The 18,713-nt window shown below is 44.7% G+C and overlaps 1 protein-coding gene and 1 long non-coding RNA gene across 2 annotated transcripts in view; one reads left to right on the forward strand and one right to left on the reverse strand.

Moving 5' to 3' along the window:
- Positions 1 to 11,149: 11,149 nt before the first annotated feature.
- On the reverse strand, positions 11,150 to 13,197 carry LOC124885017. The gene is made up of 4 exons (XR_007042565.1): positions 13,053 to 13,197; positions 11,687 to 11,838; positions 11,311 to 11,602; positions 11,150 to 11,236 (listed from the first exon to the last, which is right to left on the reverse strand). It is a non-coding gene; the product is annotated as an uncharacterized LOC124885017 (long non-coding RNA).
- A 48-nt stretch (positions 13,198 to 13,245) lies between these two features.
- syt14a (synaptotagmin XIVa) overlaps positions 13,246 to 18,713 on the forward strand; it is a 29,993-nt gene continuing 24,525 nt past the window's right edge. The window contains exons 1-3 of the mRNA XM_047345529.1: positions 13,246 to 13,264; positions 13,685 to 13,837; positions 15,977 to 16,207. Of these exons, the coding sequence (XP_047201485.1) occupies positions 13,246 to 13,264; positions 13,685 to 13,837; positions 15,977 to 16,207 (403 nt within the window). The remainder of the gene's footprint in view (positions 13,265 to 13,684; positions 13,838 to 15,976; positions 16,208 to 18,713) is intronic.

Genomic DNA, 18,713 nt, shown 5'->3' on the forward strand with positions numbered 1-18,713 from the left:
GCAGGTGTTTCTCTGAGCATGAGTGGGAGTGGGTTTGGGAGTGCTGAAAGCTCCTGTGGTGTGTGGGTTTCTCTGTGGCTTTTTGACACTGAACATCGAGACTGTTTCCATGCAGACAGAACTGAAAATGAACAAAATGATTCTGCAGCTTTTGAATATTTTCACATGTGCTTTTCAGTGGTCATGTATGTTGCTCGGTGATCTCCTGAGGATCTCTGAGTGTTTCTACTGCAGGGAGCGAGATGAGGAGGACCTTTACTGTTAAAAAACAGAATGTCAGGCTTTTGTTCAACTGAGGGTTTCAGTCAAATAGTCTGTTGTGGTGCCAGTTCTAGATCAGAGATTAAGGGTGTCTGTCAGTCGGTCTGCTGTTAATTTCCTCACAACATGTTCCTTGGCCTTAATTGTCGCTTCAAGCTCATGCTACACATGTGGTGGAAGGAAGAGAAGTTAAAAAAGTGATGTACAATCAGACAGCACCTGCAGTCAAACTCTCCTTCAATTGGCTCAGACACTCAGAAAATGATCAGTCGAAGATCATTTTCATGCCTAATGATGCCGCTGGTTATTGAGGTAATGTGATTTACAGATATCAGCACGTTTTGCATGACGGAGACACACAAAAAAGTAAAAATCTCTGTTAAAGAAGACATTTTCTTACCTGATAAACTTTATGCTTGTAAACAACACCCACAGTCCCCTTTGTGGTCTGGCTGTCGACTCTAGTTGAGCTATCTGTGGCAGCTTTAGCATAAACAACCTTGTGTGGTTCATACTAAAGCGAGGCTCTCGATTTACCGTTCGCTCTACGTTCCTACCCTCACCTATGGGCATGAACATTGGGTCATGAACGAAAGAATGAGATCCCGGATACAAGCAGCTGAAATGAGCTTCCTCTGCAGGGTGGCCAGGCACTCCCTTAGAGATAGGGTGAGGAGATCAGAGTAGAGCTGCTGCTCCGCCACATCAAGAGGAGTCAGTTGCGGTGGCTCCGGCCTCCCCCAGGACGTGTTCCAGGCACGTCTCACCAGGGGACGGCAGGACACGCTGGAGGGACTATGTCTCTTGGATGGCCTGGAAATGCCTTGGGCTCCCCACAGAGGAGGTGGAGGAGGTGTCTGGGGAGAGGGAAGTCTGGGTGTCTCTACTGAGTGTGCTGACCCTGCGACCCGGTCCCGGATAAAGCGGAAGACGATGAGTACGAGTACCTCGTGTCTTCATTGCTCAGCTTTGGGTTGCTCCTTCCCTAGTTTAAAATTGTTCTGTAATCCCAGGGAAAGACATGGTCCCAACAAGAAAATAGTTTTTTTGATGGATGAGTAGAAATCTATCCTCTTCACTTGTTTATTTCCCACCTTTCCTGCATCAGTTATCTTTGTTACTAATAAGCAGTCATTCATCCAATGTATCCTTGTTAAAAATGCCATTTTTGTCAAAAAAACTATTTGGTCACTGATCACTTTGAAATATGTTCAATGCAGTCAAATCAGTTTTTTATTAAATTGGAAAAACGTTTTAATTACAAGGAAACCCAAGAAACTGCATCGAGCTACTTAATTGGCACCAATTTTTAATCCTGACAAGCTTCAGGCAATGGTGGACAATTTATTGGATTAAGATGTTGACTTTGCAGCAATCCCTCATACTGAGCATGCATGTAGCGACAGTGGAGAGGAAAAACTCACTTTTAACAGGAAGAAACCTCCAGCAGAACCAGAACCAGGCTCAGTGTGAGCGGCCATCTGACACGACCCACTGGGGGTTAGAGAGAACAGACCAGAGACACAAAATCGGGGTTCCACGAAGGGCTTGACCTGAGAAACGTGGAACGTGGGGTGAATCCTGATGGAGTTGGGTAATCTCAGTCGTACAGCGACAGGGTTGATGGTCTTGGAGATTGGGAAAGGTCCAACAAATCGGGGTGCCAATTTCCGGGATTCTACCCTTAATGGGAGGTCCTTGGCGGAGAGCCAAACTTTCTGCCCCACCTGGTACTTAGGGGCAGGGATCCATCTCCGTCCAGTTGGCCGTTCTTGACTGAACCAGTGACATTCTGATCATCGACCTCCTGGCCTTTCTCCATATTCTGTGGCACCTTAGGTCAGCCGCTTGGGCGGACGGAACATTAGCTTCTCTCTCCTGAACTGACAACATGGGTGGCTGGAAACCAAACACAACATGAAAAGGAGACAGACCAGTGGCACTTGATTGCAAAGAGTTCATGGCGTATTCAACCCAGGGCAAATTTTGTGACCACTTGGTCGGGTCAGACTCACATAATATATGAAGTTTGGTTTCAGCTTCTTGGTTGGCTTTCTTGGTTTGGCCATCAGACTGAGGATGAAACCCTGAGGAAAGGCCAACAGAAATTCCCAACAACGAACAAAACTCCTTCCAGAAACGTGACACAAATTGGGGTCCTCTATCGGAAACAATGTCATTTGGGATTCCATGGAGCCTGAAAACTTCTCGGGTCAATATCTCACCCATCTCCTTAACAGATGGAAGCTTCTCCAACGGCACCAGATGAACCATCTTTGAAAATCTGTTCATTATGGTTAGTAGTACAGAGTGACTATTAGAAACCGGTAGACCTGTCACAAAATCCATCGCAATATGTGACCATGGGCGAGGGGGAATTGGCAAAGGGTGCAACAACCCTGCAGGGGGGCAATGAGAAGGCTTAGCTCGACAACATTGAGTGCATTCAGCAACAAAGTCTTTGACATCCTTGACCAGTGATGGCCACCAAAACTGAGTACGAACTGTCTGAATGGTTCTGCTGATTCCTGGATGACAAACTAAACGAGAGCAATGACAAGACTCCAGTACCTCAGGCACAAGGCGTTCAGGGACAAAACAGCGGTCAGGTGGACATGATGGTGGGATAGGCAGATTTCTAATGGCTTCCTGGACCTCCCTTTCCACCTCAACTCGGGACACAGGCAACCTGACGGTTTCACACGCAGACTGAGATTCTTCAGGCTCTTGAATTCGGGATAGGGCGTCAGGTTTGCCATTTTTATTCCCTGGCCTGTAAGACAGGGAGAAAGTAAAACGACCGAAAAACAGAGCCTACCTAGCCTGTCTGGGGTTTAGCCATTTTGCTGATTTCAGGTACTCCAAGTTCTTATGGTCAGTCCACACCATAAACGGCTCCTTAGTCCCCTCCAGCCAATGTTTCCACTCTGTCAAAGCCAACTTGACGGCCAGCAACTCTCTGTCTCCCACGTCGTAATTCCGCTCAGCCTGTGACAGAGTCCTTGAAAAGAAGGCACATGGGTGAACACGATCATCCTCACCTCTTTGGCTTAATACGGCTCCGACCCCAGTGCTTGAGGCATCCACCTCCACAATAAACTGTCTCTCTGGGTCAGGAGACCGTAACACTGGAGCTGACGTGAAGAGTTCCTTTAACCTATTGAAGGCCTTCTCTGCATCCTTATTCCACACAAATTTCACCTTGGAAGAGGTAAGAGCGTTCAGGGGAGTAGCAACCAGGCTGTAATTTCTGATAAACCTCCTATAAAAGTTTGCGAAGCCCAGAAATCTTTGAAGCTGCTTTCGATCAGTTGGAACAGGCCATTCCAATACGGCCTTAACCTTGGAGGGATCGACAAGCACTTGATCTGGGGAAATGATGAAGCCTAAAAAGGAAGTGGTAGTTATGTGGAACTCACATTTCTCTGCCGTGACAAACAACTGGTTTTGGAGAAGGCGCAGGAAAACAGCTCTGACATGTTTTCTGTTGTTTTCCAGATCTTGAGAATATTTCAGTATGTCATCAAGATAAACAAATACGAACTGACCCACCATGTCTCTTAGAACGTCATTGACCAATGACTGAAAAACTGCAGGAGCATTAGTAAGTCCAAATGGCATGACCTTGTATTCATAATGGCCCGTAGGTGTGTTGAAAGCCGTTTTCCACTCATCTCCTTCTCTGATTCAGACCAGATGATATGCATTCCTTAGAAAATATCTATCCAGGGATTTGATCAGATATCTATTTTTAACTGTTATCTCATTAAGGCCTCTATAATCAATGCATGGTCTCAACGAACCATCCTTCTTCCCAACAAAAAAGAAACCAGCACCTGCAGGAGAGGAAGAGGGTTGAATGTGCCCTGCCTTTAATGCCTCATCAACATAACTCTTCATGGCCCTGTGCTCTGGACCAGACAAATAATAGATTCTGCCTTTAGGGGGTGATGTGCCAGGAAGCAAATCAATAGCACAATCATACGGTCCATGGGGTGGCAGAACTGTGGCCTTGATCTTATTAAATACTTCCTATAAATCATGGTATTCTTGCGGTACCTTGGATAAATCTGGATAGGTTTCCTCAACCTCATTCTCCACACTAACCTCCGTAGCAGCAGACAAAAGGCAGTCAGCTGAACATGACTCAGACCAACCCAGAACTTCTTTTTTCTTCCAGTCGATGTGAGGGTTGTGTTTCTGCAACCAGGAGGCCCCTAGGACTACAGGAAGTTCAGGTGAATTAATGATCATGAAAGTTACTTTTTCTTGATGATTACCTCCAACTGTTAAGGTAATCTCCTCCGTCCTGAGATGTGAATTGTTCATGCTGTGACCATCCAAAGCTAGCACGTTTCTTGTGTCAGCTGACAGAATAAGTTTTATGCCGTTCTTATTTGCAAATGTTTCGTCCATGAATTCAGTATCTGCTCCTGAATCAATAAACACGGCCCCCTGGAGAGACAAAGAAGAGGTTTGAAAATGGGCAGGAAACAAGAAGGAGGAGGCAGATAGTTAACTTCGGCTCAGTAGAGACCTCCCTTGCTCTGCTGAGCCTGTCCTTTTAGTGGACACCTGAGTGCTAAATGTCCCTTCTCTCCACAATAAAAACAGAGCTTGAATCTTCTCCGACGATCTTTCTCCTCAGGGGTAATCTTGGTTCTGCCCAATTGCATGGGCTCACAATTATCATTTTCCTCAGTGAGAGGTGACCGACTCCTTCTCTCATACCGGTGTACAGAAACCTGAGTTAATGATGAGCGACCTTTCTCATGGTGCTTCTCCTTCCTTCTCTCTGCCAGTCGAATATCAATGCGAGCAGCCAGATCCTCGAGTTGTTTCAGGGAAGAAGGATAGTCACGGTCGCTAGCTCATCCTTGATGTCTGCGTTTAATCCTTTCATGAATGCATCCATTTGTGTTGCCTCATTCCAACGGCTCTCTGCAGCCAACAAATGAAAGTCAATTATATAGGACGAGACAGACTGATCACCCTGTTTGAGGGACAATAATCCTCTTGCGGCCTCACGACTTGGAATGACCAGGTCAAAAACTCGAATGAGTTCCTTGAAAAAAGTTTCATAAAGATCACAAGATGCAGACCTGTTACGCCATTCAGCAGTTCCCCACTGTTTCGCCTTTCCTGCCAGCAGAGATATAACAAACGCCACCTTGGAACGTTCAGTGGGAAAGGATGACGGCTGAAGCTCAAAATGAATTTCACACTGAGTTAGAAAAGCTCGACACTGGTCTGAATTTCCCCTGAACATCTCAGGTGGAGAGAGGCGTGGCTCCCTTACCTCTGCTGTTGTCCGTGTTACTTGGGCGTGGTTTCTTTGTGACGGTGGAGGCTCGAAGACAAGATTACCAGAACGTAATGTGGAAATTATTTCCTCCATGCTGGAACCCAACCAGGAAAGGGTCTCATCAACGTGGGTACGCCACTGTTGTGCTGGCGATGGGTCCATTTTTGGCCAGATTTGTCTGCTATGATTCAGAAAAAGGCAGACCCAAGATTCAGCCAGACACAGTACTGAAAGTTTAAAAGGTTTATTCAGCCACAGAAAAACATTGCACAGGTAACACTCCTCACAGCTTCCAGGAATCACTAAGGCAGAAAGAGGGATTAGTGACTTGTAGTCTCCAGATTTTCCAGGGATCAGAAAAGCCACTAACCTGCTTTTGTCTTGAGTGGAACTTGAAACTCAGAGGGGAAACCTCAGTGGGCAGCAGACAGTGATCTCAAGGGGCAAACAGAGGCATAAACCAGATGCAGGAAACAAGGTCGACAACCAAAATCCAAATAGTCCGACAGGGAGCAGGCAGAGGCATAAATCCTAAAGGCAAGGCAAGGTCAAGAACAATGATCAGACAGGAAGGAACGCTGGATATCTACTCACACGATGGCTTTCAAAAATCTGGCACCGTCTGCTTGTCAGAGTCAGTATATATCAGGGAAGACACGGGTGCTTGGCTTTCCACAGATTGCACTAAACTGCAGCAGCCACCAGGTGCATCTAATCTGCTGATTGCAGCCAGGGAGACAGGGTAGATCAGACGTACCACAATCATAACAACTGATGGTCATTGTTATACTAAAAACCACAACAATTGGGATACCTCTCTCTGTCAGACTGACCATAACCATTGGAAAGAGAAGGGGTCATACAGGTAGCAGAAATGGAGGGTGTGTTTGCACCTCATCCATAACTGAGCCGGTTTAGGCTAAACCTATATGGACAGTAAATTAATTTATTTGCTGACTTAATGGACTTTGGTGTAGTATGAACCTTTAAGTAAGGAGGAATCAGGAAGATTGTTGGTGTTAAGGACTACAGGAAGGATAAGGGGGTATGATTAAATAAGTTTCACTTCTTCATACCCCTTTTGGGACATAATCACTAAATTTTACACATATGATTTTATATAGGTGACTAATTAAACCTAATGCTTGTTTGTATGTGTTAAATTTATAATTTTACTGGATGGTCTGAAATAAAAATCATTCATTCATTCATGATGTCTGCCTCACGGACTAAAACTGGGAGCTGGTTCCACAGGAGAGGAGCCTGATAACTAAAGGATCTGCCTCCCATTCTACTTCTAGAGACTCTAGGAACCACCAGTAAACCTGCAGTCTGAGAACAAAGTCCTCTGTTAGGAACATATGGACCAATCAGATCTCTGATGTATGATGGAGCTAGATCATTAAGGGCTTTATATGTGAAGAGGATAATTTTAAATTCTATTCTGGATTTAACAGGGAGCCTATGAAGGGAAGCTTTATATAGGTTCCAAGATACCTTTAGTGATAAAAGATTTTTAGCAAAAACATGAAAGAAAACTAAATATTTTCAATTTCCATCAATTTACTGAGATGTAGGTCTGTTTCTCGGTTTTTAAGGAAATAAAACATTAATGACAGAAATAATCAGCGTTACGGACCGATTCTAACACTGGTTTTTATCATCACAAGGTTTGTTTTGTCCTTGTGTAACAAAGTCTGATGCTGTCCTTGTGACTCATCCATCAGTCCCACGCACATTATCTAAAGGTTATTCTCAGTGTTTTAATGGTTTACAGTTGATTTGGTGGAATAATTCAAGGAGGAAAATGTAACCATGCATCAAACCTTTCAGCACTGGACTTGTGGTGGTTCTGTAGAGAAATACAACCTGAAAGCAGAGTTCATGTCCCGTTTTAAATCAAATACTGTTAGTTTTTACATGTATTTCTGGGATTTGACATTTGTTCTGTCTTGTCGGTGCCATTTGCAAAATGATCCAGAACAGAATCCTTCCTTCCCACTCCATCTGCACTGTGAATAATTCAGTCTGTGAGAAGCTGGTGTAAGCAGACAGGTGTTCCCTCAGGATGGCGCCTCCTGCTTCACCGTCACCATGAGACTAAACACTGAACTGACAGTGAGAATCTAACCTCCAAGCTGTGAAAATCAGCCATTTCTTTATGACAGGCATGTGTCTTTAGGCTAAAACATCTCAGCAAACATCTGGATGTAAAGACTCGGCATGTTATCCACAATTCTTCATTTTTATGTTACAGTTTGAAATCGGTTCAACTTCATCAACATTATGTATTTTATCCATCCATCCATCCATCCATCCATCCATCCATCCATCCATCCATCCATCGTCTGTCTTCCGGGGTCAGGTCGCGGGGGAAGCAGCCAAAGCCGAGAGACCCTGACTTCCCTCTCCCCAGCCACTAGGGCCAGTTCATCCAGAGGAATCCCAAGACGTTCCCAGGCCAGCCGAGAAACAGTCCTTCCAGTGTGTCCTGGGTCTTCCTCTGGACCTCCTCCCGGTGGGACGTGCCCAGAACACCTCACCAGAGAGGCGTCCAGGAGGTGTAATGGAAAATTATTTTTGAAGTGTTCTTAAGTGCTACGACCTTTATTTTACCTCTCTCCTCTGATCTCTAGATCCATTATCAGAAGTTTTATGGTTTACACTCCCTGAAGGGTTATATCCCAAGGGAGGGTAGATGGGTGCCCTCATAAATAACTTTGTTACCTCTGACCCGGGGTGGGTCTAGGGGCCATAAAACTAAACTCTTTGAAGTTGAGATAACACCCTCATTCTGCTATAAATATGGTTTGTAATTTGTGTTCGTTGCTCTGCTTCTCTGACTTGTTCAGTGAAAGAATTATTCAAATGCTGAATGCCTTTGAATAAACTTATACAGATAAAGTCCGGGCTCTCTCTTGTTAATGAGCTGACTTCTCTCTCACTTTGATAAGAAAATCCACCACAGAGGCATCCTAACCAGATGCCCGAGCCACCTCAACTGGCTCCTCTCGACGTGGAGAAGCAGCGGCTCTACTCTGAGTCCCACCTTCTCCAAATCCACAAAGCACATGTATACCAGTTGGGCGAACTCCCATGAACCCTCCAGAACCCTGCTGAGGGTGTAGAGCTGGTCCAGTGTTCCACGGCCTGGACGAAAACCACACTGCTCTTCCTGAATCTGAGGTTCAACTGTCCGACGGACCCTCCTCTCCAGAACCCCTGAATAGACCTTACCAGGGAGGCTTAAGAATGTGACTCCACTATAGTTTGAACACACTCTACGGTCCCCCCTTTTGAAAAGGGGGACCACCACCGCGATCTGCAAATCCAGTGGAACAGCACCCGATGTCCATGCGATACTACAGAGTCACGTTAACCAACACAACCCTACAACATCCAGAACCTTAAGGTACTATGGGTGAATCTCATCCACTCCCGGGGCCTTACCACCAAAGAGCTTTTTAATCACCTCGGTGACCTGAGCACCAGAGATTGGAGAGCCCACCCCAAGGTCCCCAGACTCCACTTCCTAGGTGGAAGACATGTCGGTGGGATTGAGGAGGTCTTCGAAGTACTCCACCCACCGACCCACAACGTCCCGAGTTGAGGTCAGCAGCACAATCTCCCTTCTGTAAACAGCATTGGTGTGTACCCTCACCCCCCCCGAGACGCCAGATGGTGGACCAGAATCACCACAAAGCAAGTACGGAAGTCCTTTTCCATGGCCTATCCAAACTCCTCCCATGCCCGAGGTTTTGCCTGAGCAACCACCCGATCAGCTGCTTCCGGAGTCCCTTAGGCCAGCATCCCTCACCGCTGGTGTCCACCAGCGTGTCAGGATTGCCGCCACGACAGGCACCAACAACCTTGCAACCACAGCTCCGCTAAGCCGCCTCGGCAATGGAGATGTGGAACATGGCCTACTCGGACTCAATGTCCCCCACCTCCACCGGAACATGTTTGAAGCTCTCCCGGAGGTGGGAGTTGAAGCTCCACCTCACGGGAGACTCCACCAGGCATTCCCAGCAGACCCTCAAGATTTGTATGGGTCTGCCAGGTCTGACCGGCATCCTCCCCCACCATCGGAGCCAGCTCACCACCAGGTAGTGGTCAAGACATGCGGCTGCAGACCAGATGACATGACAACAAAGTCAATCATCGAACTGCGGTCTAGGGTGTCCTGGTGCCAAGAGCACATATGGACACCCTTATGCTTGAACATGGTGTTAGCTATGGACAATCCATGACGAGCACAGCCCAATAACGAAACACCACTCGGGTTCAAAACGGGAGGGCCATTCCTCCCAAGCACACCCCTCCAGGTCTCACTGTCATAGCTAATGTAAGTGTTGAAGTCCCCCAGCAGAACAAGGGAGTCCCTCGGGAGGGGCGGTCTCCAACACCCCTCCAAGGACTCCAAAAAGGGTGGGTAGTCTGAACTGCCGTTTGGTGCATAAGCATAAACAGTCAGAACCCGTCCCCCCACCCATAGGCGGAGGGAGGCTACCCTCTCATCCACCGGCGTGAACCCCATTGTACAGGCACCGAGTCGGGGAGCAATCAGTATGCCCACCCCTGCTCGGCGCCTCTCACCTTGGGCAACTCCAGAGTGGAAGAGTGTCCAACCCCTCTCAAGGAGACTGGTTCCAGAGCTAGAGCCGTGCGTTGAGGTGAGCCTGACTATTTCTAGCCGGAACCTCTCACACCAACTCAGGTGCCTTCCCCACCATAGAGGAGACATTCCATGTCCCAAGAGCCAGCTTCTGCAGCCGAGGATCAGACCGCCAAGGTCTCCGCTTTTGGCCGCCACCCATACCACATTGCACCTGACCCCTTTGGCCCTTCCCACGGATGGTGAGCCCATTGGAAGGGGGACTCACGTTTCCTCTTCGGACTGTGCCCGGCCAGGCTCCATGGGTGAAAGCCCGGCCACCAGACTCTCGCCAGCGTGCCCCACCTCCTTGCCTGGCTCCAGAGTGGGGCCCCGGTGACCTGCGTCCGGCCGAGGGAACACTGTTTCCATTTATTGTAATCGTCATAAGTGTCTGTGGGCTGCGCTTTGTCTGATCCCTTACCTAGGACCTGTTTGCCTTAAGGGTGACCCTACCAGGGGCATAAAGCCCCTGACAACATAGCTCCTAGGATCATTGGGACACTCAAACCCCTCCACCATGGTAAGATGGCAGCCCAGGGAGGGGATCTATTTTATTCTCACTTTAAATGTCTGTATGTTTAACACTGAGGCATTGAATCTAAAACATTAGAGGACCAAACCTCAACGTTCTCCATGATGTCATCATGACTCCTCAGGATGAGGGCACTGAATCAAACCAGCAGTGAGATCACAGTTTATGATCCCAACCCAGTGTTGAATGTATTTTAAATGACTGAACTGAACTTTAATCGGTTTGATTTGGATGCAACTCTAATAAATACGATTATATTTTAGATGGAATCACATATTGCTTGGGAGGAAATATTCCTAAAATGGAATGTATTTAACTGGATTTTAATGCAATTACCCGGATTTGTCATATTTGTTCTTTAAGACTGAATTGGTCGCAATCACAACAAGCAGGAGGGTTTCAAAATATATTTCTTTCTTTCTTTTAACAAGATTTAAGAGGAGGCTGTCAGTCAAGCTTGAGACAGGTCTCCAAGCGGCCACTAGGGGGAGAGGAACAGTTAGGCTGGGTTTGGATGGAAATAAGAAGATTGTATGGATGAAGAGAGGTTCTTACTGTTCTTGAAGTGAAGGATGATCCAGGAGGAAAAAAGGTCACGTCACTGAGCTGAGTTTGACAGGAGTTTGGGTTGTTAAGATAGTCTTTCTGTTTTTCAGATGGAATCCAAGGAGCAAGGAGGGTGGACAGGCAGGTGAGTAAGGAAGCGGTGGTGGTGAGGGTTTCTGTGTGAGCACCAGGTGAGCTGCAGCCGTGAAATGAGGAAGGAGGTTTGGGCAATGGTTCCCCAGTAGGTGCCAACTTAAGGAATGAGTCTTTCGGATTTTTGACAATGCTTCCAAGAGATCTACTGAAGATTATGTGAAGGAGGACAAAGAGACAATCAAACATGGATCAGAAAGGAAAAACACATGCAAGAGGGGAGCCTGATTACCGCTCATGAAAGCAACCGCTCTGGCGTCTGTTCTGGGGATCCAGGCTCTCTTTAAGCTCCTCCTAAAGATCAGTAATGAGCTGCAGCTCAGGTGGCTGCACCTGCCGGTCACACCCTGGAAGAAGTGAGAGAGCAGAAACAACCCAAACAACCTGTGCACAGAATTAATGATATGACAGGATTTTAATGTACTTAACTGGATATTTATTTTAATTACTGGTTTGAATGAAAATGTAAGTGAATTATAACTTTGCTGAACTAAAGTAATGCGTGATTTAATTGAATGAAGTTGTAACTGGATTGAACATGAATTGGACTAAGCTGGATTTGAATGAACCGGACTCTTCTTTGACTGGAACGGACCTGAATCTGATTGGATTGGATCGGTTTAGACTGAGTTTGAATGGATTAATCTGGAATCAATTGGATTGGAACTGACTGTGTTGAACCGGTTTTGAATGAGTTTCTATTGGACTGAATTAGACTGTGAGACTTTTAAATTAAGGTAGATTATTAAAGGCTGTTGGTGATTTTATTTCTATCTGATTATAATGAGATGCTTTGTAACTGAACAAAATACAGTGGAATAAACTGGAATAAATGTATTAGAATGTTGCTGTAAAAGATGAAATTTGATTTTAGTTGGAATAAACTGGAATCAGACTTTAATGAATATTACAGCTGATTTAAATCTGACTGGATCAGCATAAAACAAGATTGGAAGGTACTGGTTTAAAGGAACTCAGACTGCATTGAAATGGATTTCACCAATGTTCTGTTGGGCTGAACATTTATTGGATTGAACTGGACTGCATTGAATTTTAACTGACTCAACTGCTTTGGGTGTAAGTGGGCTGAACAGTACCAGATTATGAAGCCACATTATCATCAAATCTAAATCGTACTTTTCTGGACTGGACTCTTTTCCATTGAACTGGAACTGCACTGAATTTGACCAAGTTTACTTTACTGGACTGAACCATAATGGGATTGAATTAGAAAGCATTTACTTTAAATGAACTGGACTGAACTGGACTGTATGTGATTGAATTAAGGTCCGGTTGTATTGGATTGATCTGTAACGATGTCAGGATGCCCTCAGATGGGTCTGTTGTTAATTGGTTCCACATAAATCAGTGAAGCTGAAAATATTTCCCACAGACTGGATCAAATTAAGGTATGAGGTGAAGTTCCTCTTGGTTCTCCTAACTGACCCCAGCCGTTTTTTATGTTACCTTGATTATCACCTCTGACTGGATGATAACATGTTGTTTACTCTAGCACTAGATGACTTCATAATTCATTTCTAAATGAGCTCAGCAGAAATTTCAGGTATGAGGATTTCCTCACTTCTCACCAGTTTTACCTCCTGCAGCAGCTGTTTCATCACTTCCTCCAACAGAGGCAGAGAGGTCACACCCAGGCTTGAGAGGGAGAGTCCCGGTTTCATTGGTCAGAAGATGAAACCATATCAGCCCATTGGTCATTTAGATGTTGGGTCAAATTTTCTGGTAACCCTCAGTCAGGTCTGAGCAGATGTCTAAAAGCAGCTCTTGGTCATGGAAGGTCACATGGGAGGTTGAAGGTCATACATGTGAGTTGACATGTGAAGAAAGCAGTCATGGGTTCTAGCACGGTTCTGGTCATATAGATTCTGTCTGCATCTCTGATGACATCACGGTCAAACAAAGTCTGGTGATGTGTGGCCGTCGTTGTTACGTTTTTAATGAGATCCAATTCGGCCGTGTGCCTGGAATCTGAAGCGATCCTGTACCTGAAACAGTTACCATGGTAACCAACGGGTTGTATCTGCTGGTCCTTTTTCACTGAGGCCAGGACAAGAGCATGTAAACATCTGACCCATACAGTCAAGATCTCTGCATAAAGGTCTAAAGGTGTTCATCCTAAAGTGTTGCTGTAAGAAGCTGAAAAAGCAAAGCAGGTTTCATCTTCTGGGGTCTTCATGGTTTTGTTCTGTCTTTATTTTCTGTGTCTCAGTTTCTCCTGAGGTACTGGGGTTCCTGACAGCCATTGGGCTCTTCATCATCCTCATGACCTTCCTCTTCTGGTACCTCAACAACAAACTGGTACTAGAGAACCCAGGGAGCCTTCAGTGCCTTGATGAGTTCAGGAAAAACACGGAGCTGCAAGGTGAGTCTGTCTTTACACTGTCAGGTCACCATATATAGGTTCTAGGTTCTAGGTTCTATAAGAGGCTCGTCTTATAGAACCTATAACATCTGAGACTTAAAAACAGGATCATTATTTATTCTAAGTAATGAATCTGCAGCCCTGGTCAGAAGTTTCCATCCACTTATCATGGGAATGAGCATCGTTTAATGAATTATTATCTAACATACAACTGGAATCATTTTTAAAAAGCGGAGGCTGAATCATGCTGTGGGCCTGTTTTGCTGCCAGTGGATGTAATAATAAAGAAATAGGCCTACCTCCAAATTCTTCAAGCAAACAGTGACTGAGGAGCTCAGCAACATGCAGTGAACACATGAATATTCACTGTCACACATTATGAACCCAACCAGCTTTAAATGGTAATGATGCCAATAGAATTTAAAGCTGAATTAAAGATACTACATGAGTAACAGACAATTCTACTGTAGGTAGAGCAATAAGTTATTTTAACGCTCTGCTGCTCCCTGCTGGATAGAAGGTGAACCTGCAGCGTTTTCAGGAAACGAAGCAAATTCATGGTAAAATCTTTCAGTATATAAAATTAGCGTTAGTTTTATTTATCAGTTATAATATTAGTAGTAAGAGTACATGCATGTGATAGTAGATTATATGTTACAGTGAATATAAACCAGATCACATCTGCTAGTAACTACAGCTTGTTATTTTTTTATGTTGGTTGACAAGTTTTAGTTTGTTTCATGGATATTTTTTAGAAATACATGTTTTTGTTTTGTAGTTCAGATTGTATTGTCATCTGATGAAATGTTTTTCGCAGAGATTTACATTTTAAATGTTTCCATAAATATGCCTCTGTTGTGTAACATGTCTCTGTGTTGCATAATGAACAGAACACCATGGCAACAGGTTTATTTGAAGTTATGCTCATAAAACCTGCTTGTGTCTGCTGCACAGTCTCCAGTGGAGATCCTCAGTGTTTTTGACACATCAGTTAGGATGCCTTACAGCACAGTTTCTGTCACGTTTATTCAGTAGTCAGTCAGTCAGTCAGTCAAAGACACAATTAAATTAAAACATGATTATAAAATCTACAGAGCACATTTAATGAATCAATTAAAAATAAACACAATAGTAATAAAAATATGTTAAGCAAATCCTATATCCCTGAAGACAACATGAGAACAAAGAAGCTGGTTTCACAGTCAAGGTCTAACAGTCTGAAAACCCTCCAGTTTTACATCTGATCCTTGGGACTATGAGTAGATGAGGGCTCCTGTTGGAGGATGTGGTCCAAACTCTAAGTGGAGCTGATTGTCATCTGGATAAAAGGAGATATAATTAAATGTGTTATTGATCTGTCCATGTGTGTCAAAAAAGAAGTGGGCCCAAAACGGAGTTCTGGGGTATCCCTCGCATCCGGATCATTGGCCTGAACTCGGTTTCTGTCTAATTCAGCAGAAACTGATTAATGATTTATCTCTCCTGCTTTACTCTGGGAGGAACTGGATCAACATTAGAGTAGACCTTGAAGGGAATGCAGCTGTGGTAGCTGAGATGAACCTCTTCAACATGTGAAGATCCTTGTTTGTTTCTAAAGAGAAAACAGGATCCAGTATCTGACCCATTTTATGAATGGCTCCAGAAACAAAATCTGCAGCTGTTGGCGGGTCCTGACTGGACCAGGGGTCGAGAAATTACAATACAGTAAAATGCAGTTCCAGAACTTACTTTAAATGCCTCACATTCAAAAATAGCAAATTATTTACCAGATTAGAGGTGAAACTGTCTTTAAAGACAACAGCAGCTCCTCACAGATGTGCTAAAAACACCTGTGAGGTGTGTTTTCAGCACACCTCACAGAAATCTAGAGGACACATCTATCAGATCTACACAGTTCTGGTTCTGTTACCATGTTTCAATAAGAAATTAAAAGTGTTAATTGTCTGTGATAAAAAAAAAAAAGTTTAAAAGTGAAGGATCTGTTAGAAATAGATCAGTCATTTAACCCTGAACTGAATGCGACGGGTCAGAGGTCCTCAGACCTTGTTCTGGACAGATACCTCTTCTTTGAGGTTCTGTCCCTTACCAGCTGACCTGACGTCACTCATCTTAAGTTACCTTCTTGTCTCCGTCCTCCAGCAGACAAGGCCTCCACTGATGCCGACCTGCAAGACTCCTCTTCGGACAGCGAGGAAGAGCTGATGGGTCAGTATCAGGAAGCGGTCAGTCGCTCCCAGGGCCTTCTTGGGGGAGCCAAGGCAACCTGTAATGCCAAACACCTGGGAGGGTTCAGGTGGGAGAGCCGGCAGAAGTACAGCCCTCTGGCTGCAGAATATGACGGATACAGCAGCGAGGACTCAGCAGATGATGGTAGGTCCTCCACACACCACCCTTTATGCACAAATGTACCCCAACAGCAAAATGAGAAGGTGTTAGAAAACAGGTGCAGGTTGCACACGCTGATGCAGGCTGTTGGTTAATCCAAAGAAGCTCCTGTTCAGCACACCCTCTGTGGGAGGGTTGAGAAGCAGTCAGCTGCTGCAACAGGCTTTCTGTTTTATCCCCACAGAGATCCCTTCCTAACCTACCAGAGTCTCACTGAGAATTGTGCTCTCTGTTTTCTTTTATTGATAATTCAGGGTAATCTGAGTCACAGGAGAGGAGTGGTGCTGACCTCTTGTGTCACCGCTGTAAGGCCCTAATCTTCAAAGATCCCAAATAGGAGGCACAAAATTACTTGTACAAAAAAAAATTGCCAGTGCAATTAGTGGCTGTGTTGCGTGTGATCTTCAAAGATTGCATCCTCAATGGATACCAGGTGCGAAGCGGCGCAGACCGCCCTATTCAAATTGTGTGTGCTACTGGCTGGCAGTTACTGCCCCCAGCGGAAGAAGAGGAAAAGCAAACAGCTTCTCTCTGCTGTGGTGCTTGAAACATGCAGGGGTTTCTTGTGCTGCATCATTATAAATGATCCAGTTGCTGATGTTTTCCTTCGGTTCTGTTCTGCTCCTGCTGTTTAGATTGTTACAGTTTGTTAACCTTTCTCGTCTTATTCACAGCAGCAGGTTTGTTATCGCAGCCTCTGCCCTGAGGAGATTATTTCACCTCTCCGTTCTTTTGCGCTGGGCGCCTCTGAGTGAGTAATTGCACATGCAGAATGCTGAGTTCAAAGTTGTTCTGTGAGCTACTTTTTGTTTGGGGTTCGGACGGACCCAGTGAGGCAAGGACTGCATTCTGCTTCGTCTTCTGTCAAACTGGCCAATCTATATTAACAATAAAAGAGACAAATAATGTCTCTCAAATAATTTATTAGAGGTTTGCCTCCTTGATCTATTAATTCTTTTCAGAGACTCTCTGTGTTTGTTTTAGAGTATTTGTTTGAAGAGTTCAGAGTTTATTTCAAGTTTGCACATTCATGAAGGGAATCACGCCAAAAACTTTGTGCCTGCTGTTCTGCTGATTTTACACAAGCAATCCAATTACCATCTTGTTTGTAGATCAGCTTTGCGGATACAAACAGGTTTGTGTGTTTACACTTTTGAAAATCAGGCCCTTAGTCTTCATGATGATCCCTCCCAGGCTAGGTCATGTATTTTAGATGATTACCAGCGCTGGTGTATGGCTCTCCAAGCAAGGTGTCTCCTATCAACATGTCCAAAGCCTCATGACATCAGGTTCCTCTTCCAATCTGAAACAGATGTTATTATTGGATCAGCTGAAGGAGGATAATTTCATGAACTCCAATCATGCAGTAGTGGAAGCTCAGAGATGCAGGTAACGTGTTCTCTCTGATGCTGCTGATGGTGTTTGTCTGAGTGAGGAGATCTTTATCTCCAGGACATATGTTTGATACATGAGGAGAATTGTCCCAGAGCTGCAGAATGAAGGAGTGTTTCTGCTCAGCATAACAAAACACTAAACAAGCAGAAAGAAAGCAATGATTTCAGGTTTTTGTCTCTGCTGTCAGTACTTTCCTGTGACCACTAGATGTCGATGGACTCACATCTATTTTATGTTCTCCAACATTAAAATTCAGTCAGTCATTTTCTACTGCTTCTTCCATAGTGGGTCATGGGGCAGCTGGTGCCTATCTCCAACAGTCTATGGGCAAGAGGTGGGGTTCACCCTGGACAGGTCACCAGTCCATCACAGGACAACACAAACAACCACACACACACTCATTCACCAAAGGGCAATTTAGAGTGACTAGTTAACCTAACAGGCATGTCTTTGGACTGTGGGAGGAAGCCAGAGTATCTGGTGAGAACCCACATATGCACGGGGAGAACATGCAAACTCCATGAAGAAAGACCCCCAGCCGGGAATCGAACCCAGGACCTTCTTGCTGCAAGGCAACAGTGCTACCAACTGGTCCACCTTACATTAAAATTCAGTGTTACATAATTCAAATGTTAGACATAGAGACATTTTTACTGTGGAGAACTAAACGGGTTAGATGAGACTGTAGGAGATGATGAAGACGTCCAAACTAATGACTGTTAAACGAAGAAGGTAGTTTAATTATAAATATGGGTCACAATTGTATTATCAGTTCATAATATATCGATAATCAAAGGATAACATGATTTTCATCAGCAGGGAACCATATTAATGCATACTTTATAAAAAGAAAATAAAACCACAATGTTGAAATTGTAAGGTATTTATTAAGTCATCCAAGGTTTAACTTTCTCCTAATGACCTAATTTAAATAAATGGAAGAAGTTGTTCCAGGGAGCAAAACCTTTTGGATCTCAGACCAGAACACAGCCAAATCGGAACATCAATGCATGACTTTGGACTGGCTCATGCTGTGTCACCTGTCGTTGAACTGGACAGAAACTTGACAGGTTAAAAAAAACTTCACAGAAAACTT

Source organism: Girardinichthys multiradiatus, chromosome 19, assembly GCF_021462225.1.
Source record: "Girardinichthys multiradiatus isolate DD_20200921_A chromosome 19, DD_fGirMul_XY1, whole genome shotgun sequence".
Taxonomy (NCBI): domain Eukaryota; kingdom Metazoa; phylum Chordata; class Actinopteri; order Cyprinodontiformes; family Goodeidae; genus Girardinichthys; species Girardinichthys multiradiatus.